General features: G+C 44.2%; 1 protein-coding gene across 2 annotated transcripts in view; it reads left to right on the top strand.

Annotated features, from left to right (window-relative positions):
* The window catches only part of RFT1 (RFT1 homolog), a 42,056-nt gene extending 38,077 nt beyond the window's left edge, over nucleotides 1-3,979 (top strand). For both annotated transcript variants that reach the window (XM_066616062.1, XM_066616063.1), the window contains 2 exons: nucleotides 2,105-2,354; nucleotides 2,623-3,979. In XM_066616062.1, coding sequence (XP_066472159.1) covers nucleotides 2,105-2,354; nucleotides 2,623-2,790 — 418 coding nt within the window. In that variant the 3' untranslated portion in view covers nucleotides 2,791-3,979. The remainder of the gene's footprint in view (nucleotides 1-2,104; nucleotides 2,355-2,622) is intronic.
* Nucleotides 3,980-24,119: the final 20,140 nt, after the last annotated feature.

The following is a 24,119-nucleotide window of genomic DNA, read 5'->3' as shown; positions in this document are numbered from 1 at the left end:
TTTCTGTTTGGATTTCTGTGGGCAAGATCCTGGTGCTATTACTTCTTGTGCGCAACCCCCATTACTTGAGCAGAAGGGCAGCTGACGGTATGGCGCAGAATTTACAGTATTTCCCAAGTGCTCAAAGCAGTTGGCATGCCATATCTAAGGAACAGCTCAATGCTATTCAGATGCAATTTTCTGCTGGTTTTCTTTTCCCCATCATTCCTTATATGGGGCTACTCCTACCTACCTGTAATGGTAGCTGTGTCTGGGTTAGCTTCTCTATGCTTTTAAGTAGCCCAGTTTGAGGAGCTGGGGGCAGAACTATTTCCAACATTCTTAGTGTTAACAGTCACAGCACAGCATCCCAATCTGCACTCCCTTAATTGTGGCCCCAGGCAAAAGAGCCAATACACCTTTAAACAATCACTTTCATTTCCCAAACTAACCGAATCTTGTGTAAGACTTCTGAATGTAGGTTTAGTATACCCTTAGATTCACCCAGGCAAATCAAAACTCTTTTTAAAAAGGGGTTTATTTAGAATAATAAAATTGCATAAGGAGAACAAATGCTCTCAAAATAAAACATACAAGGCAATAAAACAAAGCAATAAAACATAAAAAGTCTATCACTTTATCTACTTAACTATTAAAAAGAATTCTACGGCGTGAGCTTGCAGGCTAAATAAATGCAGAGTTCAAAAAAAAAATTCAGGCTCCCTTTTCATCTCATGATATAGAGCCTGAATGTCAGCATTCCAGGAGGCAAAAGGAAGGAGAGAGAGAGAGAGGCCACCAAACATTTTCCTTGTATACCTCTTACAACATTGTGCACGAGGTATCTGGCATGTACATCTCCGATGACTAGATAGAAAAAGAGAGCTTGATTGCCACCTGGGACCACCCAAAAAAGTGCTTCCAATCTTGTAACTGCTAGATGGTTCACAGCTGTGTTCAGCCACTTCCCTTATCTTGCTTTACCCCAGCTCCTTAGATAAAGTGCTTCTAGCACTTTAACCACTTCTCCAAACTCTTAACCCAATCTTATTTCTCTCTACACTACTTATGCCAGCTCTATTATTGGCATAATGTTTATATGCCATGTCCATTGTCTGGTGGAGAGGTTAAGATATGGTGTGTGTTGATTCCTCCTCATCCCTCCCATGTCACACCCCAATCCCTATTTTGACCTCTCTGCTGTCAGAGTTGCAGGGGCATCTGAGCAACGATTGCTGTACTCTGGCATGGTGTTTTTCCAAAGTTGCTCCACTGTCTGTGGCACATCCTTTGGTGGGTGGACTGCCAGGGCTATTGTTGCATTGGCGTACATGGATATATACTGGCATTTCTTGAGGATAGGATTGAGCAAGAACCCTGTAGAATAAATCAGCATTATTAACCTCATATAATGATACTAGTTGCCTGTTGCCATCTGTACTAATAGCTTGCCTGCAGCTCATGGAGGCGAAATTTGAATTCTGAGGACATGCTGAGTTCTATAACAATTAAAGACATGTTTGTTACAGACTTGCTGCCCTATGAAATAATTCCATTAGTTGCTGCACAATCCTGTGCCTCTAAAGAAATAAGACCCATGGTTTCCAACAGGACTTCATTCCAGATAAGGGTGCATAGGATTGCCGTTTTAGAATTTACATGGGAGTAAGCCCCACTGAATATAATAGAACTTGTTTCTGAGAAACCATATATAGGATTACATTGTTAGCTGCACTCCTATACACACTTGCCTGGGCGTACATCCAAATGAACTCAGTGAGGCTTACTTTTGAGCAGACAGGCAAAGGAAAGTGCTGTTAGTAAAGGACCGTGCTGTTAGAGAGCCAGAATGGTCTAGTACAAGGGTGTCAAACTTCATCTTGTTCTTCCATAATGGTCACTGCTTCAGTTGTGTGACTGGTTAACACATATTGATGGTCCCTTGAAACCAGTTTGATGGGCGCATACATAACTAGGCATAGGTTTGCTGCACAAGCTATCCAAAAATAATGCCTGTTTCTCCTCCTCCACTGCCTATCTCAGAAAGTAAATTGTAAGTCTTTTAGTAGTAATGGATGCAAACTGACACTATATCTTTTCCCTCTTGATGTTATTTTCTTCTTAGGTACAATTTTGTCATGCTAGCTTTGTCCTTCATATTTTTGTGTATGTCGTATTTTCTGACCTATTGGAAAGGCAGCATAGGATTTATCCTTGCAAACTGTTTCAACATGGGGATCCGAATAGCACACAGCATCCACTACATCTACAGATATTTTGAAGAGAGCCCTCACAGACCTCTAAAAGGCCTGCTCGTTTCACCCTTGCTGATTCTTGTCTTCGTCATCAGTGGAGTGGCCACTGGCATTTCAGAGGTGAGTGTTGTTTCTTTTTCCTTTCAAACTAAATTTTTATTATCCAAGATCAGATCATGCAGTATTGTTATTTTGTGACACTATCTCTGAGTGTTTTGGCCTTGGCAAAGTTGTTGTACAACCATCCCTATGGTTGTAGGGATACTTTGCAAAAATATAGTTTAGTAAGAAGAGTATTAGTGTTACTGTAAATAGAAATGTTGGATTCATTTTGCCTCTGCATCAGAATGTTAACATTAACATAGAAACTTGTATGCTTTCTTTGTAGGTATTCCTGTGCTGTGATAAAGGTTGGATGGCAAGATTAATTCACATTGCCGTGGGAGCGTTGTGCTTCATAGCGACCCTTACTAGTACATTTTTCACAGAGACCAAGCTGATCCATTTTGTTAGGACACACTTCCTGTCAAGATATACCAAAGAAGGACAAAAATAATCATGTACATTATCTTTTGAACTTATATGTACATGTTTGCTACAGAGGCGTTACAATACATACACGGGGAAGTTACATACATTGTTGGTAACAAGGTAAAGATTTGAGTTCAAAAGAATGTTGGGCTGCCAGGTTTGCCTCAGATTATGAAACTATGCTAGGGCAAGCAACTTGGTAAACAAGAAAAGTACATCCTAAATTAGTGATTATTGCTGATCTGTTAAAATAAATATGCAAAATCATTGTTGGCACAAATCAACAGCTAGTGAACCTAAGGATCCCATTTTAATCTCATATTTTATCTAAAAAACATTTTGGAGACTTGGAGTTGCTGCCTGTCAGTTAATTGCTGCTTAAAATGGAGAACTGTTGAAGATTTTGCTCCCAAATTTTCTTTCAACAAAACAGAAAAAATAGTTTTAAGAATATGTTGTAATAGATTTAAATAGTCTGTCCAAAATTTTTTACATTCAAGCATAATTATATGTTGGCGTTTGGCTCATTTTGGCACTGTTTTGGTTTACTTTCTCGCATCCGAGCCTCTAGGGCACTCTGCTATGTAGTCAGGGTTTTCCTGAAAATTCTTTCAGTCTTGACAAGCATCTCTGGTTCCCACAAAAGTGCTTTTTGTATCACATGCTGAAAATTCCTCAGCTACATGGCGGCATCTTTGAAGAAATTCAGATATAATTTGCACCTGTGTTTCCTGATTTTTTAGTCATTTCTTTCGACATATTTGAAACACTGTTGCCTAAAATTGTTTTTAATAGAAGCACTAGAATAGAAATAAAAATATACCTCTGAGAGTGTTGATTAAAATGGACATTTTCGTACATGAATTGCCAGGAGGGACTTAGTTTAAATTGTTTGAGTATTAAGAAGGAGATGAAATAGCTTTACGCAGACACTTTTTATATTTTCAAGGATGGAGTATATGTTCTAAGTTGAAAATAGAACATTTTGGAATATAACATTTAAAAAGTCTTATGTGAGGAAGACTAGCATCTGAAGAATTATAATGAAAGCCAGAACACAGTGTTACCGAAATACAGTATGGGCAAACCCAATTTGTTGTCAATGAAATTGAAAACTTGGAAAGCATTGAAACATGAAAAGCTTTAAGAACATAGCTATTTAATGTAAACAGATCTTAAGTTATTTAAAGAGTATGAATAAAGCATAAAACAGATTGTTTCTATAAATTATTTAGAAAATGAGCATCTTCCAGTCTGGAATATGAGAGATATTTGTAAGTATAAAGGAAGGGTCTTGCATTTGAAATGATAATTAAAGCAATCTGAAGCCATAATTGGTGGATTAAAATAAGCAACCTTTGCTTAACAGGAAGGCCTCTTTGTACTTAACATTTCTAACATGAACATGTAAAAGGTCTCATGTGTACATGTAAAAAATTATGTTTGCTAAAATGAATTGACTATAGGTCTATAGGTCCACACTTTTGCAGTTGTGTGAAGCAGCCTTTGGTCTTAAGAAACGTTGAAAGGAATTCAGATTGTTTCTACAGGGTGTTAATTAAATTATTAAGAACATAAGAACATAAGAACAGCCCCACTGGATCAGGCCATAGGCCCATCTAGTCCAGCTTCCTGTATCTCACAGCGGCCCACCAAATGCCCCAGGGAGCACACCAGATAACAAGAGACCTCATCCTGGTGCTCTCCCCTACATCTGGCATTCTGACTTAACCCATTCCTAAAATCAGGAGGTTGCGCATACACATCATGGCTTGTACCCCATAATGGATTTTTCCTCCAGAAACTCATCCAATCCCCTTTTAAAGGCGTCTAGGCTAGACGCCAGCACCACATCCTGTGGCAAGGAATTCCACAGACCGACCACGCGCTGAGTAAAGAAATATTTTCTTTTGTCTGTCCTAACCCGCCCAACACTCAATTTTAGTGGATGTCCCCTGGTTCTGGTATTATGTGAGAGTGTAAAGAGCATCTCCCTATCCACTCTGTCCATCCCCTGCATAATTTTGTATGTCTCAATCATGTCCCCCCTCAAGCGTCTCTTTTCTAGGCTGAAGAGGCCCAAACGCCGTAGCCTTTCCTCATAAGGAAGGTGCCCCAGCCCCGTAATCATCTTAATCGCTCTCTTTTGCACCTTTTCCATTTCCACTATGTCTTTTTTGAGATGCGGCGACCAGAACTGGACACAATACTCCAGGTGTGGCCTTACCATCGATTTGTACAACGGCATTATAATACTAACCTTTTTGTTCTCAATACCCTTCCTAATGATCCCAAGCATAGAATTGGCCTTCTTCACTGCTGCCGCACATTGGGTCGACACTTTCATCGACCTGTCCACCACCACCCCAAGATCTCTCTCCTGATCTGTCACAGACAGCTCAGAACCCATCAGCCTATATCTAAAGTTTTGATTTTTTGCCCCAATGTGCATGACTTTACACTTACTGACATTGAAGCGCATCTGCCATTTTGCTGCCCATTCTGCCAGTCTGGAGAGATCCTTCTGGAGCTCCTCACAATCACTTCTGGTCTTTACCACTCGGAAAAGTTTGGTGTCGTCTGCAAACTTAGCCACTTCACTGCTCAACCCTGTCTCCAGGTCATTTATGAAGAGGTTGAAAAGCACGGGTCCCAGGACAGATCCTTGGGGCACACCGCTTTTCACCTCTCTCCATTGTGAAAATTGCCCATTGACACCCACTCTCTGCTTCCTGGCCTCCAACCAGTTCTCAATCCACGAGAGGACCTGTCCTCTAATTCCCTGACTGTGGAGTTTTTTTCAGTAGCCTTTGGTGAGGGACCGTGTCAAACGCCTTCTGAAAGTCCAGATATATAATGTCCACGGGTTCTCCCGCATCCACATGCCTGTTGACCTTTTCAAAGAATTCTATAAGGTTGGTGAGGCAAGACTTACCCTTACAGAAACCATGCTGACTCTCCCTCAGCAAGGCCTGTTCGTCTATGTGTTTTGAGATCCTATCTTTGATGAGGCATTCCACCATCTTACCCGGTATAGATGTTAGGCTGACCGGCCTATAGTTTCCCGGGTCCCCCCTCTTTCCCTTTTTAAAAATAGGCGTGACATTTGCTATCCTCCAATCTTCTGGTACTGTGGCCGTTTTGAGGGACAAGTTGCATACCTTAGTCAAGAGATCTGCAACTTCATTCTTCAATTCCTTAATAACCCTTGGGTGTATGCCATCAGGGCCCGGTGACTTATTGATCTTTAATTTATCAATGAGGTCTGAAACATCTTCTCTTTTAACCTCTATCTGACTTAACTCCTCGGTCAGGAGGGGCCGTTCGGGCAGCGGTATCTGCCCGAGGTCTTCTGCCGTGAAGACAGATGCAAAGAACTCATTTAATTTCTCTGCCATCTCTAAGTCTCCTTTTATCTCCCCTTTCCCTCCCTCACCATCCAGAGGGCCAACCGCTTCTCTGGCGGGTTTCCTGCTTCTAACATATTTGAAGAAGCTTTTATTATTCCCCTTAATGTTGCTGGACATGCGTTCCTCATAGTCTCGCTTGGCCTCCCCTATCACCTTCTTACATTTCTTTTGCCACAGTTTATGTTCCTTTTTATTCTCTTCATTAGGGCAAGACTTCCATTTACGGAAGGAAGCTTCCTTGCCCTTCACAGCCTCTCTAACTTGGCTGGTTAGCCATGCGGGCACTCTCCTGGATTTAGTGGAACCCTTCTTTCTTTGCGGTATACACCTCTGCTGGGCCTCTATTACTGTTGTTTTAAGCAGCCTCCATGCACTCTGGAGAGACTGGACTCTTTTTACCCTCCCTTTCAACCTCCTTCTAACCAGCCTCCTCATTTGAGGGAAGTCCGCCCGTCGGAAGTCAAGGGTTTTTGTTAGAGATTTGCCTGGTATTCTTCCCCCAACGTGCACATCAAAACGGATCGCAGCATGATCACTGTTCCCCAATGGCTCAGTAACATTTACATCTCTAACCAGGTCCTGCGTACCGCACAAAATTAAATCTAGAGTCACCTGTCCTCTGGTGGGCTCCGTGACTAGCTGATCTAAGCCACAGTCATTTAGCACGTCAAGAAATCCGGTTTCCTTATCGTGACCAGAACACAAATTGACCCAGTCAATATGAGGATAATTGAAGTCCCCCATGATTACAACCCTGTCCTTCCTTGTCACCTCCCTGATCTGTTTCCTCATTTCAAGGTCTATAGGACCTATTGTTCTATAGGACCATATTGTATTGGCAACCTTCAGTCTCGAAAGACTATGGTATCGCGCTCTGAAAGGTGGTTCTGGCACAGCGTCTAGTGTGGCTGAAAAGGCCAATCCGGGAGTGACAATCCCTTCCACACCGGGAGCAAGTGCAGTCTGTCCCTGGTCTGTCTCCCTGGCTATGGGCCTTCCTTCTTTGCCTCTTAGCCTCAGACTGTTGGCAAAGTGTCTCTTCAAGCTGGGAAAGGCCATGCTGCACAGCCTGCCTCCAAGCGGGCCGCTCAGAGGCCAGGGTTTCCCACTTGTTGAGGTCCATCCCTAAGGCCTTCAGATCCCTCTTGCAGATGTCCTTGTATCGCAGCTGTGGTCTACCTGTAGGGCGCTTTCCTTGCACGAGTTCTCCATAGAGGAGATCCTTTGGGATCCGGCCATTATCCATTCTCACGACATGACCAAGCCAACGCAGGCGTCTCTGTTTCAGCAGTGAATACATGCTAGGGATTCCAGCACGTTCCAGGACTGTGTTGTTTGGAACTTTGTCCTGCCAGGTGATGCCGAGGATGCGTCGGAGGCAGCGCATGTGGAAAGCGCTCAGTTTCCTCTCCTGTTGTGAGCGAAGAGTCCATGACTCGCTGCAGTACAGAAGTGTACTCAGGACGCAAGCTCTGTAGACCTGGATCTTGGTATGTTCCGTCAGCTTCTTGTTGGACCAGGCTCTCTGTAGGACCATAATGCAACCTCTATTATGGCAGCATTCTCAGTTTAAGGATGCAGAGAATGAAAGTGTGGGGATCAAAGCATTCTTGTGATTTCAAACTGCAAAAATTGAACGCTGAAACTGCAAACCATTCTTTGGTGGTTTGTTAAAATAGCCTCTATTTTGGGTTGCTGGATTTTGGAAGCTCTGAATACTTTGTAGCAGTGCTTCCCAAAGTCCTACAAGAGAGTTGGGAACACTGTAAGTGTGTGTGGGGGACATGATCAGCAACATGATCCCCGCTCCCCACAGCTCCAAACATGTAGAAAAAGGAAAAAAAGTTATTTTGGTTTTGCAACAAAAACTGGAAGTGCCCTTTTTTTTCTTTCTTCATATGTTTGGAGGCGGGGTCACCCTACACAGGGCTCCCTGGAACCCTCATGACTCTGGCACTGGCTGAAAGTAAGTATGAAAAAAAAAGCCCCATCCCCTGCAGTAGCACAAGCCTGGGGATTGCATCATTGCCTTCCCCCACACCGCTCCTTAAAGAGGGAGGGATGTGTGCTTCCCTGGCTGGTGGATCGCGGCCCACCAGTTGGGAACCATTGCTTTATAGCATTAAGGCCTAAACGACACAAAATATTTTAGTGGTATGTTAAAGATGAGAACGTTCTTAAATATACACTTTTGGAAAGATTCCACTGACTAACAGCCCAATCCTAAGCCGGCTACTGGTGATGGGATGGGCGTGCCCACTGTTGTAAACGTGCCATAAGGCACATTGCAGTAGCATGGAGGGTGCTGGCACAGATGGACAGGACTGCATTGGCCTGCAGGCCCCAGTCATTGGCTAGCACCCACTGGAGCAAATAGGCACTCCATGGGCCACCAGAGGGTGGGGTAGGGCAGAACAGAGGCAGGGAGGGAGTGTAATGGGGAGAAGAAGACCAGAGAGAGGAGCAGATGAGGCCTGGGAGTGTGGCAGGGATGGCGAAAGTGGCTGCTACATATCCTATCCCCCTTCCTGGCCTTAAGTTCCAGACATGGGGCTACTTGGACTTGCGCCAGTCATTTTGCTGGGTGAGCCCAAGTAGTGTCATAATGGCTGCTTGGGCTTACCCTAAGGGAAGGAGATGAATTTCCCCTCAGGAAGACCTCCAACAGCCTCCGTTCCCATGCTGGCTGCAGTTGAGGCTGCACCAGCACTGCTGCATCGCAGAGTGGGACTTTAGTTAGGATTGGGCTGCCCGTTTCCTAATTTCTACTTGTGGGGATGCAAAATGACTAGTGAAAGCACAGTTCGTTACAAATATAGGTGATAGTGTGAGGATATTATCAAATACCTAATGTGGAGAATTGCATTTTGCATAGGTATCTTTGGCCTATCTATTCATTTGCACCCATGCTTTTGATACTGCCTTGAAGAGTTTATCTGTACACTGTAGTCTCTTTTCATTCAGATATTGCATGCATTCACTGTTCTGTCCACGCCAATCATTTTTAGAAACGGACAAGACTCGGGTTAAATTGGGTATGTGGATGGACCTATAAAAGTTCACTTCATTGTTTCTGCTCATCTTTAAGATCCCGCAGGTGTCCTTGTTTTTACTGTGCGAAAGAAATATGAGATGCCCCCCTGGAATGTTATTTTAAAATTCTGCCATTTTTGATACAATATTAACACCTACTGTTCAAGTTTTAGCACTTTTTAAAGTATGAATCTTTTATTTTTTCTTTTCACGAAAATATGTTTTCTGGGATAGATTTGAAAATGAAGACAACCTGTTTTTATTTAAAATTCAGCCTGTCTGAATTTTATTATAATTTTTTAAAAAGTAAATCCGTTCAGACAAATCTTTACAATTTTTATTAATTTAGATCTACTGGCAGGGATACGTAGTCAAGGGAGACAGAGTCTCACTTGACCCAACAAGTAAATAAAAAGTAGATTGAGGGCCAAATCCTATCCAATTTTCCAGCTCCAGTGCAGCCATGCCAATGGGACATGCACTGCATTCTTTGGTGGAGGGGCAATCATGGAGCAATCATTGCCTCCAAATCGGAACGTTTGCTTCCTTTCCTCAGGGTTGCATTGTGGCTGCACTGGCACTGGAAAGTTGGATAGGATTGGGCCCTGACTTAACTCCTTTCTTCTCCAGCACAGTCAGTGAGGTAAGCAGAACACACACACACAGAGAGAGAGAGAGAGAGAGAGAGAGAGTGTATTGGTTGGGCTGCAATCATGGCTGGCTTCCAATGAAAAGCAGACATGGTGTCTGCATCAGCAGGTCCTGGGGAGGCAGCAGGCAGAGTTGCCTCTTCAAAGAAACCCATGAAAACAACTTGGAACCTGCACGCAGGAACCAGTTCTCTAAAGCACCAGGGGAGGCAGTTCTGAGTGGAGAAAGATGTGAGTTTTTTAAACTTTATTTCCAGGAGTGAGGGGGGAGAGAGAGAGCCTGTGTGTGTGTGCGCGCGCATTCATGTGTATATTCATGTGGCTGTGCCTCCTCAGGCCTGGATTTCACCGCACCTCACTGATCTGTTGCTGCATAGACTTCAGCTATCATCTATAAAGGGAGGTACTATGATTGTGTATGTGTGTAGTTTTATCATAAAAATAATTCAGCACTATGGTTGTTTAAATCCTCAGAATGGAGATTGATGAAACTCCGAGGTTGAGTTCAAACGCATTTATCACTTGTCAACTTGGAATGAGTTAATGTGTGAAACAGCCACAATATCTAAGCTGCCACAGAGCAGTCCCAAAGTGTTTTTAATATGGTCAACTATCAGTCATAAGATAATAAACCAAGTGAAGTGTATGCATAGATGAACTAGTCCTGTTAGAAAGTGTTTTCCACTCAATAACTGAATAGTTACATCTGGTGCCACATGGAGCATAAGAAGCTGCCTTATCCTGAGACAGGTTAAGTCCATCTAGCTCAGTACTGTTTGACACTGACTATCAGAGGCTCTCCAGGGTTTCTCTGCCCTACTGGAGCTATAACCTGGCAATACACTTCTTGGGACAGAATGACTTGAGCATGAACATCCGAGAGCTCTGGAGGCCTGATGCCATCAGTATCCTCTCATCTCTTTGCTGCCCCACTATCATAATTTTGTATTGACTTGTATAATGATTTTTGTTAGTCGCTTGGAATGCAGTCTCTTAGGAAAGCATGGTAAAAGTCTATTAACTAAATATACTGTGTCAGAAGCCACAGCAGTTGGCATCAGCCCAAGTGAGAGGGCCACCCCTACAGAAACAGAACACCTCTGGCTGCAGCACATCAACCTGGCAGTCTGTTTTGGCATGGAGGAGGGCTAGTTTCCCATGTCTGCTGCTAGACCTGGGGATGTGGCAATACCAGCTGGAAAAGTGCGATATGGTTTCATACATGGCTGTCCCCACTGTGCCCCAAACAGCCATTGCCTCAGAGAATGCTAAGAGCTGAGGGCTGTTGATGGCATCTGCTCAAAGCAGCTGCAACAGGGAGGAGTGCCTCCTCACCTGGGCAGAGGACAGTGAAGAACATCTGCACCGAGTATCTGTCTTTTCTGCCTCCACCATTCTTAGGACCAAAGCCAAGAGCTATGTGTCCAGTGCAGTTGACAGCATTTAGTATTTCAGATTTACTATTGTGAGGGCCATAAAGCCTCTTTATGACTTTGACAACAATTATGGTTGGGGGGGAAAAATCTAAGATAAAGCATAGTCTCAGGTTGTGGCAGGCTTTACCAATTAAACTTGTATTGTGTTATTCTCCTTTATATTGAAATGCTGTCTTACAAAGCTGAAGTCTTGGTTTTAGTAATTCTTAAATAGTGAAAATAACCTCTGGATTCCCACTTAGTACATGATGTGAAGAATACAATGATTTGTTCTTCCTGCCATATTATCAGATTCCATAATGGCAGAACCATTCAGACGCAGGTAAAATGTTACACTATTGTGTTACATTTTTCAAAGATACTAGAGCAAGAAACAGTTCGAAGTTTCTCACTTGAGAGTCACATACCCCCCCTACCATTGCTTGAGCTGCCATCAGGCCGTAGCATATTCCTAGTGCCCACGGAAAAACTATCAACCATATAGTGTTGAGAAACTGAAGTTTTGTTTGGCTAGAAAGAACCTGGAGGCAGGAAGGGCTTTGTACTGTTGACAGTTTAGTCAGGGGTGTTATAGAAACTTGACTGGAATGCTGAATACAGAGAAAGGTATAGGATGGCTGAAGAAAATAGGATGGAGTAGGCAGTATGAACTCAGGAGAAGCAAGGTTCAAGAGAGAATAGCTGATGAAGATGAAGGGAAGCGATGAAGAATTTCACATGGATTTAAAGATTGGGAGCTGTGTTGGCAGGAGCAAGCTATGGAGACTGGAGAGCCAGGGAACCAAAAGTGGTGCAAGACCAAAGAGAAGATGACCGAAGAGGGCTGATTTGATAATGATTTGATTGGACTAATGAGCCAACTATGGTTTATTCTAGATCCTTAGAAGAGATGAATGACCAGACTTTTTTCCTGAGCAATATGTATGAAAAGGAATTTAGGTCTAATAGAAAATTGCAATTACTAATTAAACATCAAGGATAGCAGGAAATATGATGTTTCAAAATGTGAGGGGAGAAGATTCCGAATATTAATTTGCATCATCAGTCGGTGTTCAATTACTCCATGGCAATCAGTTCCACTATTTTGTTTTACTTTTCAGCCGAACGGCCATGGAATATCAGGGGAATGCAGCAATAAAGGACCTAATGGATTCATTAATGAAACACTGTTCTAATAGCTATATTAAGAAGCTTGCATTAAAGCCTTTAATTATCTTAAAAACGAAAGCAATTGGCTCAAAGTCTGCCCATTGTTTATATGTCTTTGCTTTTACACAGTTAAATCATGAAGACGTTTACGTTCCACTGACTTTTGCCCTTGGCAGGAAGAGCTACTCTTGGAAGAGTGAGCAGCAAATAAAAACCATCTGGCAGTGCTTGCATGGCTGAATAGGTGTTAAGGAACAATCCTCCAACCTCCTTCCTCTCCCCCATATTTTAAAAGAGCCTTTACAATTCTGGTAATGAAGTCCTTTTCCAAGGCTGGTTTGGGTCCTAAACCAAAGCAAATGGTTTATTGGATGGACACCAGATTTGCACTAAAGGAATTTAAGATGGAATTAAGTGTACGTTACTGATAGGTATTGCCTTGTGTTTTCAAGGTTGCTGCAGCACAGTCTCTGTCATACAAGAGTCATAAGAGCAGACTGCCTCTAAGGTTAGGAGGACAGTGGGAAGACTTACACCTATTTGCAAATTGTTTCTGGAAGTCTAAGGGCCCAACCCTATCCAACTTTCCAGCAGCATTGTAGCTGCAATGCAGCCTCAAAGTAAGGTAAAATCTCATATCTTGAAGAGACCACCCCTCCCACACTGCAGGATATGGCACACACCCCATTGGCATGGCTGCATCAGTGCTGGAAATTTGGATAGGATTGGGACTGTAGGGGCCCACCCCTGGAGGGACCTGGAGCAAGCTTGTTCCACCCCCAGGGAGGCCTCAGATTGGCTGGAGGGGGAGGGGATTCCAGCACCCTTGTCCTCCTCCCTAGCAGAGCTGCCAAACCTGGCCTAGGAGCAGGAGCTGTTCACCTCACAGCTCCCTGCTTCACACTGACTGCCTCTCATCCCTGGTCTCCCTGTTTTATGGCCGCTCTCCTCCCTCCAGGTGGGGCAGAAAAGGCGTTTCCTGTTCCTGGCTTGTTTCCTGCAGTGTCCCTTGTTTGCCCTGCCAGTCCCCTCTGGCTGGTTGGGGTGAGTCAACTTTCTTTGCCCCCTTCAAGGGCAGGGAAGCCTCCCCACCCTGGGTATGGGATGCCTGCTCCAGGGTAAGTTGGGGGTCAGGGCGTCTGGGAGGGCCCCCGACATGTAGCACCATGCAGACCATTGACAGAGTGTATGCTGCATGCAGTGTACATAATCTTTTTTAGTTACCTCTATGTAGGCAATCTGGTCTCCAATGGATCTCCTCAGACCTAAGCCAGTTCTTTAGATGGTGTAAGTCTAAAGAGACTAGAACATAAGAACAGCCCCACTGGATCAGGCCATAGGCCCATCTAGTCCAGCTTCCTGTATCTCACAGCGGCCCACCAAATGCCCCAGGGAGCACACCAGATAACAAGATACCTGCATCCTGGTGCCCTCCCTTGCATTGGCATTCTGACGTAGCCCATTTCTAAAATCAAGAGGTTGCACATGCACATCATGGCTTGTAACCCGTAATGGATTTTTCCTCCGGAAACTTGTCTAATCCCCTTTTAAAGGCATCCAGGCCAGATGCCGTCACCACATCCTGCGGCAAGGAATTCCACAGACCGATCACACGCCGAGTAAAGAAATATTTTCTTTTGTCCTAAAACCTCCCAACACTCAATTTTAGTGGATGTCCCCTGTTTCTGGTGTTATGTGAGTGCGTAAAGAGCATCTCTCTATCCACTTATCCTTCCCATGCATAATTTTGTATGTCTCAATCATGTACCCCCTCAGGCGTCTCTTTTCTAGGCTGAAGAGGCCCAAACGCTGTAGCCTCTCCTCATAAGGAAGTTGCCCCAGCCCTGTAATCATTTCAGTCGCTCTCTTTTGCACCTTTTCCATTTCCACAATGTCCTTTTTGAGATGTGGTGACCAGAACTGGACACAGTACTCCAGGTGTGGCCTTACCATAAATTTGTACAACGGCATTATAATATTAGCCGTTTTGTTCTCAATACCTTTTCTAATGATCCCAAGCATAGAATTGGCCTTCTTTACTGCTGCCGCACATTGGGTCGACACTTTCATCGACCTGTCCACCACACCCCAAGATCTCTCTCCTGATCTGTCACAGACAGCTCAGAACCCATTAGCCTATATGTGAAGTTTTGATTTTTGCCCCAATGTGCATGACTTTACACTTACTTACATTGAAATGCATCTGCCATTTTGCTGCCCATTCTGCCAGTTTGGAGAGATCTTTCTGGAGCTTCTCATAATCTTGTCTGGTCTTCACCTCTTGGAAAAATTTGGTGTTGTCTGCAAACGTAGCCACCTCACTGCTCACCCCTGTCTCCAGGTCATTTATGAAGAGGTTGAAAAGCACCGGTCCCAGGACAGATCCTTGGGGCACACTGCTTTTCACCTCTCTCCATTGTGAAACTTGCCCATTGACACCCACTCTGTTTCCTGGTCTTCAACCAGGTCTCAATCCAGGAGAGGACCTGTCCTCTAATTCCCTGACTGGAGTTTTTTCAGTAGCCTTTGGTGAGGGACCATGTCGAACACCTTCTGAAAGTCCAGATATATAATGTCCATAGGTTCTCTTGCATCCACATGCCTGTTGACCTTTTCAAAGAATTCTATAAGGTTCGTGAGGCAAGACTTACCCTTACAGAAGCCATGCTGATTCTCCCTCAGCAAGGCCTGTTCGTCTATGTGTTTTGAGATCCTATCTTTGATGAGGCATTCCACCATCTTATGGTATAGATGTTAGGCTGACCAGCCTATAGTTTCCTGGGTCCCCCCTCTTTCCCTTTTTAAAGATAGGCGTGACATTTGCTATCCTCCAATCTTCTGGCACCGTGGCCGTTTTGAGGGATAAGTTGCATATCTTAGTCAAGAGATCAGCAACTTCATTCTTCAATTCCTTAATAACTCTTGGGTGGATGCCATCAGGGCCCGGTGACTTATTGATCTTTAATTTATCAATGAGGTCTGAAACATCTTCTCTTTCAACCTCTATCTGACTTAATTCCTTGGTCAGGAGGGGCTGTTTGGGTTCAGGTTGGGGACGAGAAGTAGGATCTCAGTGTGCATGACTGCTGCCAAGATCCTCTCCTTCCCATCTCTGAACATCCCCAGCTAGGCCCACTTCCTGCCCTGATCTGTCAGTGTTCCTCCCCTGAACTGTGGCTGTTGTCAACTTACAGACAATGATGGGGGGGCGGCGGGGGAGGTTCAGCAGGCCTCCAGCCATTTGCCCTGGCATTAATGGCTTGGCAAATGGTGGAACAGCTTTATTGCTGTCAGTCCAGGACTAAACACTGACAGATTGCAAGATCTGTCATTGTAAGCCCAAGATAGGATTGTGTTGCCAGGCTGCTATCCTATGCACACTTAACTGGGAGTAAGCCCCACAGAATTATCTTGTGTAGAATGTCACTGGTCAGAGTCAGGAACAAGCTGATTTACACAGGCTGATGACAGTGACATGGGACCTGGAAGTTCCTTGAGTTTGGAAGAGCTCACTGGATTATGTTATCACATACAGGGTCGTGTTGGGGAGCTAAAAGGTACAGAAGCAAGAAGGAACATCAGTTCTCACACTGAATGTTTGAGTCTGTGCAAGTTCTGGGATTGGGAAGACCATTGCAGAAGAAGGCTCTGCAAAGTCTCTCCAGGGAGGGTTTGGAGCTGAGCTGACAGCTGGAAAGTAATTTTGCTTGCAACGGAATTGCTTCGTGATCACACCTTTACTGTCAGTGCTAATTTGCATGAGACATCTGCCTCTGTTCCCTGGTGGAGATGGGGGCATACCTGACAGATGGGGAATGTCCCCCGTCGCTTCATAGAGGCAGGTGAAACCCAAAGGAAGGTGGAGCTCCCTGTGTGCGTTCCTGCCTCGCGCAAAGTCTGGTCGCCCTCCTGGAGCTCTCCTACACAGCGCTTCTTTCCTCTTCTCCTTGCACCTCTTCTCTTCAGCCATTTTGGGGCTGCCTGCTGGTGCCTGCTCTCATGCTTCCCGCCTAAACTGTGACTTGCAAGGGGCTGGGAAGCCTTTTTACAATGATTTAGGGCACATTCCGAACCGGGTCTACTCAGAAGTAAGCCCTATCTGGTTCAATGGGGCTTGCTCTCAGGAAAGTGTGGTCTACAGAGCTTGTGTCCTGAGTACATTTCTGTACTGCAGCGAGTCATGGACTCTTCGCTCACAACAGGAGAGGAAACTGAAAGCTTTCCACATGTGCTGCCTCCGACGCATCCTCGGCATCACCTGGCCGGACAAAATTCCAAACAACACAGTCCTGGAACGAGCTGGATTCCCTTAGCATGTATGCACTGCTAAAACAGAGATGCCTGTGTTGGCTCAGTCATGTTGTGAGAATGGATGATGGCCGAATCCCAAAGGATCTCCTCTATGGAGAATTCGTGCAGGGAAAGCACCCTACAGGTAGACCACAGCTACCTGGACAGCCTACAGGTAGACCACAGCGATACAAGGACATCTGCAAGAAGGATCTGAAGGCCTTAGGAGTGGACCTCAACAGGTGGGAAACCCTGGCCTCTGAGCGGCCCGCTTGGAGGCAGGCTGTGCAGCATGGCCTTTCCCAGTTTGAAGAGACACTTGGCCAACAGTCTGAGGCTAAGAGGCAAAGAAGGAAGGCCCATAGCCAGGGAGACAGACCAGGGACAGACTGCACTTGCTCCCAGTGTGGAAGGGATTGTCACTCCCGAATTGGCCTTTTCAGCCACACTAGACACTGTTCCAGAACCACCATTCAGAGCGCGATACCATAGTCTTTCGAGACTAAAGGTTGCCAACTATTGGTCCCCGCGCACAGGGAGCTCCACCCTCCTTTGGGTTTGACCTGCCTATATGAAGCGACGAGGGACATTCCCCATCTGTCAGGAATGCCCCCTGCCTCCAGCAGGAACAGGACTTAGTAAGGTAAGCCAAAACTCCTGATTTTTTTTTACTAAACTTAACTTCTAACCTGATAAATTATCTACGGCATGGTGCACTCCTTGGCCCTTCTGGTATTCTGCTTTTTGCACACACGCTGCAGCCTGAATGAATGTCATTTCCCTTATGTAGGGAAGTTCTTTTTGTCAGTGCTTGGAGTAGATTGCTTTGGGGACCCCATGCAGCCCTCCAGCAGCCTGATTTCATACTAGTTAGGTTTTTTGTTACATCTTTCATAAAACGGAGTTGTCAAATCTTCAACATATTTATTATTTACAGTGCGCTGAGAATTTAAGCTAGTCCTTTTCCATTTTTGTGCAGAGGCTCAGGGAGTATTGCTTCATATGTTTATTGTTTAACACCCTGGATGGGAACCCCAGGCCTGTTCCAGCTTACTGTGTTATAGAAAATACACCTACTGTGTTGCACCTACAGTGTTGTTGCAAATACACTTGTGTTGCATGTACAAATTAATATTTTTACATGTACATGTGGGATCTTGTTATCTGTGGGGGTTCAGTTCACTGACTCCCCGCAGATACCAAAAACCGCAATAATGAAATTCATGTTTTTTGGGCCAAACGCAACCAGAGGTGTTCTGAGCCTTGGAGAGGTTGTGCACAATGGCATGTGGCCTCTCCAAGTCTCAGGAAGCTTCCTAGATGCAACCTGGATGAGGTTCAGGTTGTGTCTGGGAGGTCTTCAGTGGGGCAATCTGTGGGTTTGGAGCCCGCAAGAGTTAAATCCGCATATAAAGAGTCCCAACCTGTACTGTTTTTTAAAAATATGCAACATATGGAATCACCCTAAAAAAACAAGTAAGGTAAGGTGGCCCGTGCAAAGATGACCCATGCAGAGGCCTATATTCCTTTGCCCTGTGTTAGGCATAGTTTAGACTAGTCACATGAAAAATGGATCTCCAGCACTTCCAAATGTGCAAATGCCTATAAATTTAATCAGTACAAGTTAGATATTCAGAATCTGTGAGAGGTGAAGTTCAAGATTTTGCTCAACTCAAGGTTCTAAAAGACTGCAATATTCAATTAGCAAACCATGCATAATCTTTTAGATATGGGGCATCTATCATCAGATTTTTTTATGGTAGAAAGAATGGTCAGGGTGTTGTTGAGAGATAGAAAAATATGACATGGAGGAAGAACAAAGGGGGGAAACAAAAAGTGTAAACATTTTTTTTAAAAATTACTGCTTGGTTTATTTCATTCTGTGGAAGTACTGAACAATTGCAGGGTTTCCAAGGAGATAACCTAGTATGCACTGGACTCCTGTATCCATGAAATTTTAAACTTGCTCAAGCTGACTGTTCCATATTTGTTAGATGAGGATTTCACTTAAGACTTCAAACTTAGAGGACACGCTGTGCTCCAGTAAGGGTTGTGGATCATTTACATCACTTTTATTTTATATAGTTTGATTGTAGATTTATAACTTACATTCTTTTTGGAAGAGAAAAATATTCAAGGCTGTTTGTAATAATAATGGGGAACAAGGCTGCAATTAAAAAATAAATAGCAGTATAACTGCTAACAGACCATAATTTTTAAACATTCTCTCTAAAGTCATTGATGTTAAATTCATTCTCTTGTTCCTTAACTTAATTTAATCTGAACTGGTTCTGTGAACTTCAGAGAATCAAACTACACATTATGCAAAATGTGTCATGAAGACTGGTAATTTTTGTTTTTAAAAAGCATTGGGAGGTGTGAAATTAGGACAGAACCATGGTGAGGGATAGCATGGGATTCTAGGACTTTGTCTCTACCACCACAGTTCTGACCCCAATCACACCATTTTATATAGGAAAAAAGGCTTTTATTGGCTTCCAGTGGCCATTTTTCCCCTATCTAAAACAGAGCACAGAAGGGCACCAACTGACATTTGAAACCATTACAGGGTCAAAGACTGAAAGCCCCTCTATGTCCCTTTCCTGTCCCCACAGCTGTTATTTTTAAACCCCTACCATTTCACCTTATGCCTTAGGTGTAATGTCTAATTTGACCCTAATTTAAAACTGCCCACCCTTTTATGATATCTTCCATTAACATAATTCCCGTGCTTCTCTTAGGTTATATATTAGAGAAAGCATACCTTTATATTTGGACCGCCTACTATTATTCAGTATCCTTTGTCAGTCATTTTCTTCAAAATTTATCAGATATCAAAATCCAGTGCAGTAGTACAAAGTAGAAGGCGGGGTTAGGCTTGCCACTCTTCCTGTTCAACTCACCACAGGAACATGTCCTCTTTCCAGTGATAAATTGCTTCCATGGGGGGGGGGGGGAATGTGTGCTTTTTCTAAAAGAAAACAGGCAGGCAAGCAAGCAGACTTTCGCAAATAGTCCACTGCATTTCCACGAGTAATAATCTCACTCAGGGCACCTGCTGCTTTGCAATCCTCCTCCTTCTAGGCTGAAATGCCTTTATTTGAACCTTTGGTTTGGTAACCAAGGATGTAATTGAGATAGTTTTGCAACTGGATGAAAAGGACACCAAGCCCTTTAGAAATGTCCTTCCCTAATGTTCTCTGGATAATTTTATGAGCACATTCTGACAGAGTGTGGAAAGCAGATATGTGTTTTTCTTTGAATTTTAATCAAATTTGCCTTAATGACTTACGTGCATTAGATTTGCTGCCAATTGAAAACCTCTCTCAGATACTAAAAAATCTGTTTAATTCTTCTGTTGTATGTGGTAGGCTCACTAATCCTTCTGATTCTGCAATTGTAGAGTGGTCTTGATGAAGGCAGCCCTTTGTTCTGTTGAACTGTCAACTTGAGTGAGGCTGAGTAAGGCTAGAGATGGAACATGTGCTTGAGAGCTAATTGCTAATAAGGAGAATGAGAAGCGTTTATACAGGGACAATAATGGGCTGGGCTGTTTGAAAGACGAGAGAAACAAGGAAATCATTACTTAGAAAAGTGAGAGTGTTTCACTTAATTGGTGTGGAGTAGGACCCTCTTTTCCACTGCCTCTCCTGTGCACACCACATCAGCTGAGAAGAATAGTCATAGAGACTGAGCAGAAGATTAAATATTTGCATCTCATGTGCTGGACATATATTTATACCTATGGCTCATTGGTTACCTGACTAGTGGACAGATAGCCCTGCCTACCATCAGCTAGGTGTCCAGTGTGACAGAGGGGGTGGGATACTGGCAGGGAGCTTATATGTATCTCTGCACACACACAGATGTCAGAGACTACACTGCTTTTCTTTCACTTCCTCAAACCTGACCCGGCAAGTGTTTTCACTAGCTGCTGTTCTATTAAGGTTGTGAGCTGATTGACTTCTGCAAACAAAATTTTATATCCAGTCATGTTCAGAGTGAAACAATGAAAAGTCCTGAAAGCTCCAAACCATGTTGTAAGTACATGTGGGGTGTGTGTGTAATTCAGCAACAGGAGGGATAAGAGTCCACAGTCACGTCCTAACTTGGCATTCTATGCAGAGTTAGCTCTTTTGACTGAATCTGTGGCATAGCCTGGAGTCTATTCAGTTTGGGAGACCCTGGACAGTAGACTGTTAAGCTTGGCTGCGTGGGGGAGTCCGGCCGACTTGATGGATGGATGTGACCTTTGTGTCTGATTCACATACGCATGTTCATTGTTTGATGTCTCAGCTGAATGTGTGGCTGTGAACAACCTTTTCTGAGCATTAATTGACAGTCCAATCTTAACCAACTTTCTGGTACCAACGCAGCCATACCAACAGGGCGCACACTGCATTCTGTGGTGGAGAAGCAGTCATGGATGTCTCCTTCAGATAAGGAAACATTTATTGTAGTTGCATTAGTGCTGGGAAGTTGGTAAGGATTGGACTGTGTGTTTGAAGCTGACATTAGGTGATACTGAAAGTTCTGTATGTAGTGGCGAACCTGTGATAGCAGTCACAGATGCAAGACATCACTTGATTTTACAGTTAACAGGTATTGTATGTGCATGTGGGAATTGGCTGTAATGGTGGCAGAAAAGAGTTTGATATGATGATGCTGTGAGTTGCTTTCCTGCAGTAGCCTATTACCTATTGCCAGTCCTGTTGATCAATGGTGCAGGATTTTACAGTCAATTCATTTTGAAAGGACAATGGCAGGGGGAGAAAATTCACTTCAAAGCAGTAATCCCAGTTCTTTCGATACTAACTTGTTCCAGGGACATGCAGTCAAGGGAGGCAAGGGAGACAGAGCCTCACCAGACCCAGCAAGTAAAAAAGCAAAGCATAATGACCCAACAAGTCAAAACAAACAGCACTTTGCCTTTCTGCACTGGTCCTTTCTTCTTCAGCACACTCACAGCCCAATCCTATGCTTCTGGGTAACTGCTGGAGCAGAGGTGCCCTTTCATGACAGGCCTGGTGGACATCAATCAGCAGGGGTCGACGCAGACTTGAGAGACTCCGTGTCAGGCGGGAAGGCCTAACACGGAGTTCAGGATGTGGTGGAACTCTGCTCTCCCCTCCCGCCCCAGTTCCTCCCCTGCCCTGCCCTCATTCCACTCGCCCCCTAGAGGTGGTTTCACTTACCCCGGCAGCACTGTATCTTCCTCCTTCCGGTGCTGGGCCTGGTGCCTGACTAGCGCCCGCCCAGCACCAGCACTCCAGGTGCCACAAACATGCTTTATAGCACATTTATGGCACCCAGAGCCAGCGCTAGGGATCAGCGCCAGTGCTAGGTAAAAATAGGATTGGACCCTCTGAGAGTTAAGAAGCACACATACACATAATAATATACAGGGAAGCAGCTTGCAGCTGATTTGCTGCAATCATGGCTGGCTTCCAATGAAAAACAGGCAGTGCGCCTGTTTCAGCAATCACTGAGGAGGCAGCCAACAGAGTTGCCTCAGTCAGGCTGCAGTCTTGGCTGACTTTTAATAAAAAACAGGCAGGGCAGCTGGGTTCCAGTTTTAAAAAGGCAGGGTACCTACATCAGCAATCACTGGGGAGACAGCAGTCAGAGTTGCCTCTGTTCTAAGAAAGCCATGTAAAAAGAAGGGGCCGGCTCTCTGAAGGTAGCTATCGAGCTGCCCTGGGGGGTTTGTTGCTGAGCTCTCTCTAGCTCTGAGTGGGGGAAGAAGAGGTGAGATTTCTAAAATTGATTTCTGGCAGGGGCGAGAGGGTGAGAATATATTTTGGGGAAGGTAAGATCCAATGAGACTGAGCTCAAAGGGGGAAATGGGAGGGGAAGGCAGGGAGAGAGAGAGAATATTCATGTGGCTATGCCTCTTCAGGCCTCGATTTCACCATATGTCACTGATTTGTTCACTTGAGGATGTCATGACTTAGTTTTTATTTTAAATGTTTGCTTATTAAGGAATTTCTCTCTCAGGGTAGGGACCAGTCCTCTTATTCTGTATGAAGCACTAAATATTTTTTTTAAATGGTAATAATATCCCTTTCCCTGCCACATGCAACCTGCACACCTTGCTGACTTCCATCCTTTCCAAGCAAGCCTAAACTTTTAACTCAAGACAAAACAGTGAACAAGTTAGAGACAGGGAGAAAGTGAGGCCATTGTGTGGCCTTTTCTAAATTCTTCCTAATAAATCTGCTACAGCTCTGAACTACTGCTAGTGAGGTGTGACGCCTGTAGTCACACTGACATTTCCAGCAGGTCAAGTTACTTGTTTTCTCTGTCCTTTAGAACTCTTGAGGATGTAACAGTTCAGGAAATGAGTGTAAACATTTGGCGAGCCAGTGAATTAATACATGTGCTCTCATCATGTGATCAGCCGGTTCACCAATACAAAGTGGCTGCCATGTGAACCTCTCCATCTCTGGGAATCATACAGAGAAGGCTCAGTGTGACTAGGGCTGCTTGCAACTTGCTGTGGCCATTTCCATAGTTAATTTATTTTCATTTTTATATTTTATTTTCATTTTTATGACCCCTATGTATACAAGTTGACCAAACTGGCCAGAGCTCCTCAATTTCTGGCAAGCCGCAACTGGTCTGAGCTGGCACCTTTCAGTCTGAGTGAACCTGCTTGTTCAGAAAAAAAAAGATGTAAATTTCCAACAAGTCCTGTCAACTTCCTGCAAAATTTTGTATCATGCTGGTGAATAGCTGCATATGGCTTTTATGTGGCATGAAAAGGTTTGCCTCCTGATTGTAACATGGCCTCAGCAAATGATGTAGCAAGAAGTCACCGGGTACTAAGCAAGCGCACTGTGCCAGGAACAAATTGGTTCATTCACCAGCATTGAAAGTATGATGCGTAAGAATGTTTCCCTAATCATTTTCATCAGTTTTGTAAATTGCTCCAGCAGGTTGTTTAGATTTTCCTGCAGCTGTGAATTAGGTGGGGAGAAATGCAACAGTTGAACATAATGCTGCTTTGTACCTAAAGCCTTCATGGCTGCCAATGAATGCAGCTTGGAAGGAAGCAGAAGAGGTTGTGACATCACATCTGTTTGAGGAGAATATAGTCATTACCCCCTGTAACGCCAGAATACTGCAGCGAAAAAATAACTCCCAGACGGAGTTGCTGGTAATGATATCTTTTAGAGCACTGCTCCATTGATCATACTGGCTTGGTTAACTAGTCAGACTCAGTGGGGAGAGGGGAACCCGATGTTTCAGACAGTACATGCACACTTCTGGTGACAAGTGAGGTCACACCTGCATGTTTATTGCTGGATGGGTTGATTTTCACATGCAAATTAGCATTTTCCTGCCAACTCAGCACCTCAAAAAAAATTTATCAGATTACAGTTT

The sequence above is a fragment of the Tiliqua scincoides genome, chromosome 2 (genome assembly GCF_035046505.1).
Source record: "Tiliqua scincoides isolate rTilSci1 chromosome 2, rTilSci1.hap2, whole genome shotgun sequence".
Classification (NCBI taxonomy): Eukaryota; Metazoa; Chordata; class Lepidosauria; order Squamata; family Scincidae; genus Tiliqua; species Tiliqua scincoides.
This window is presented reverse-complemented; position numbering and strand designations above follow the sequence as displayed.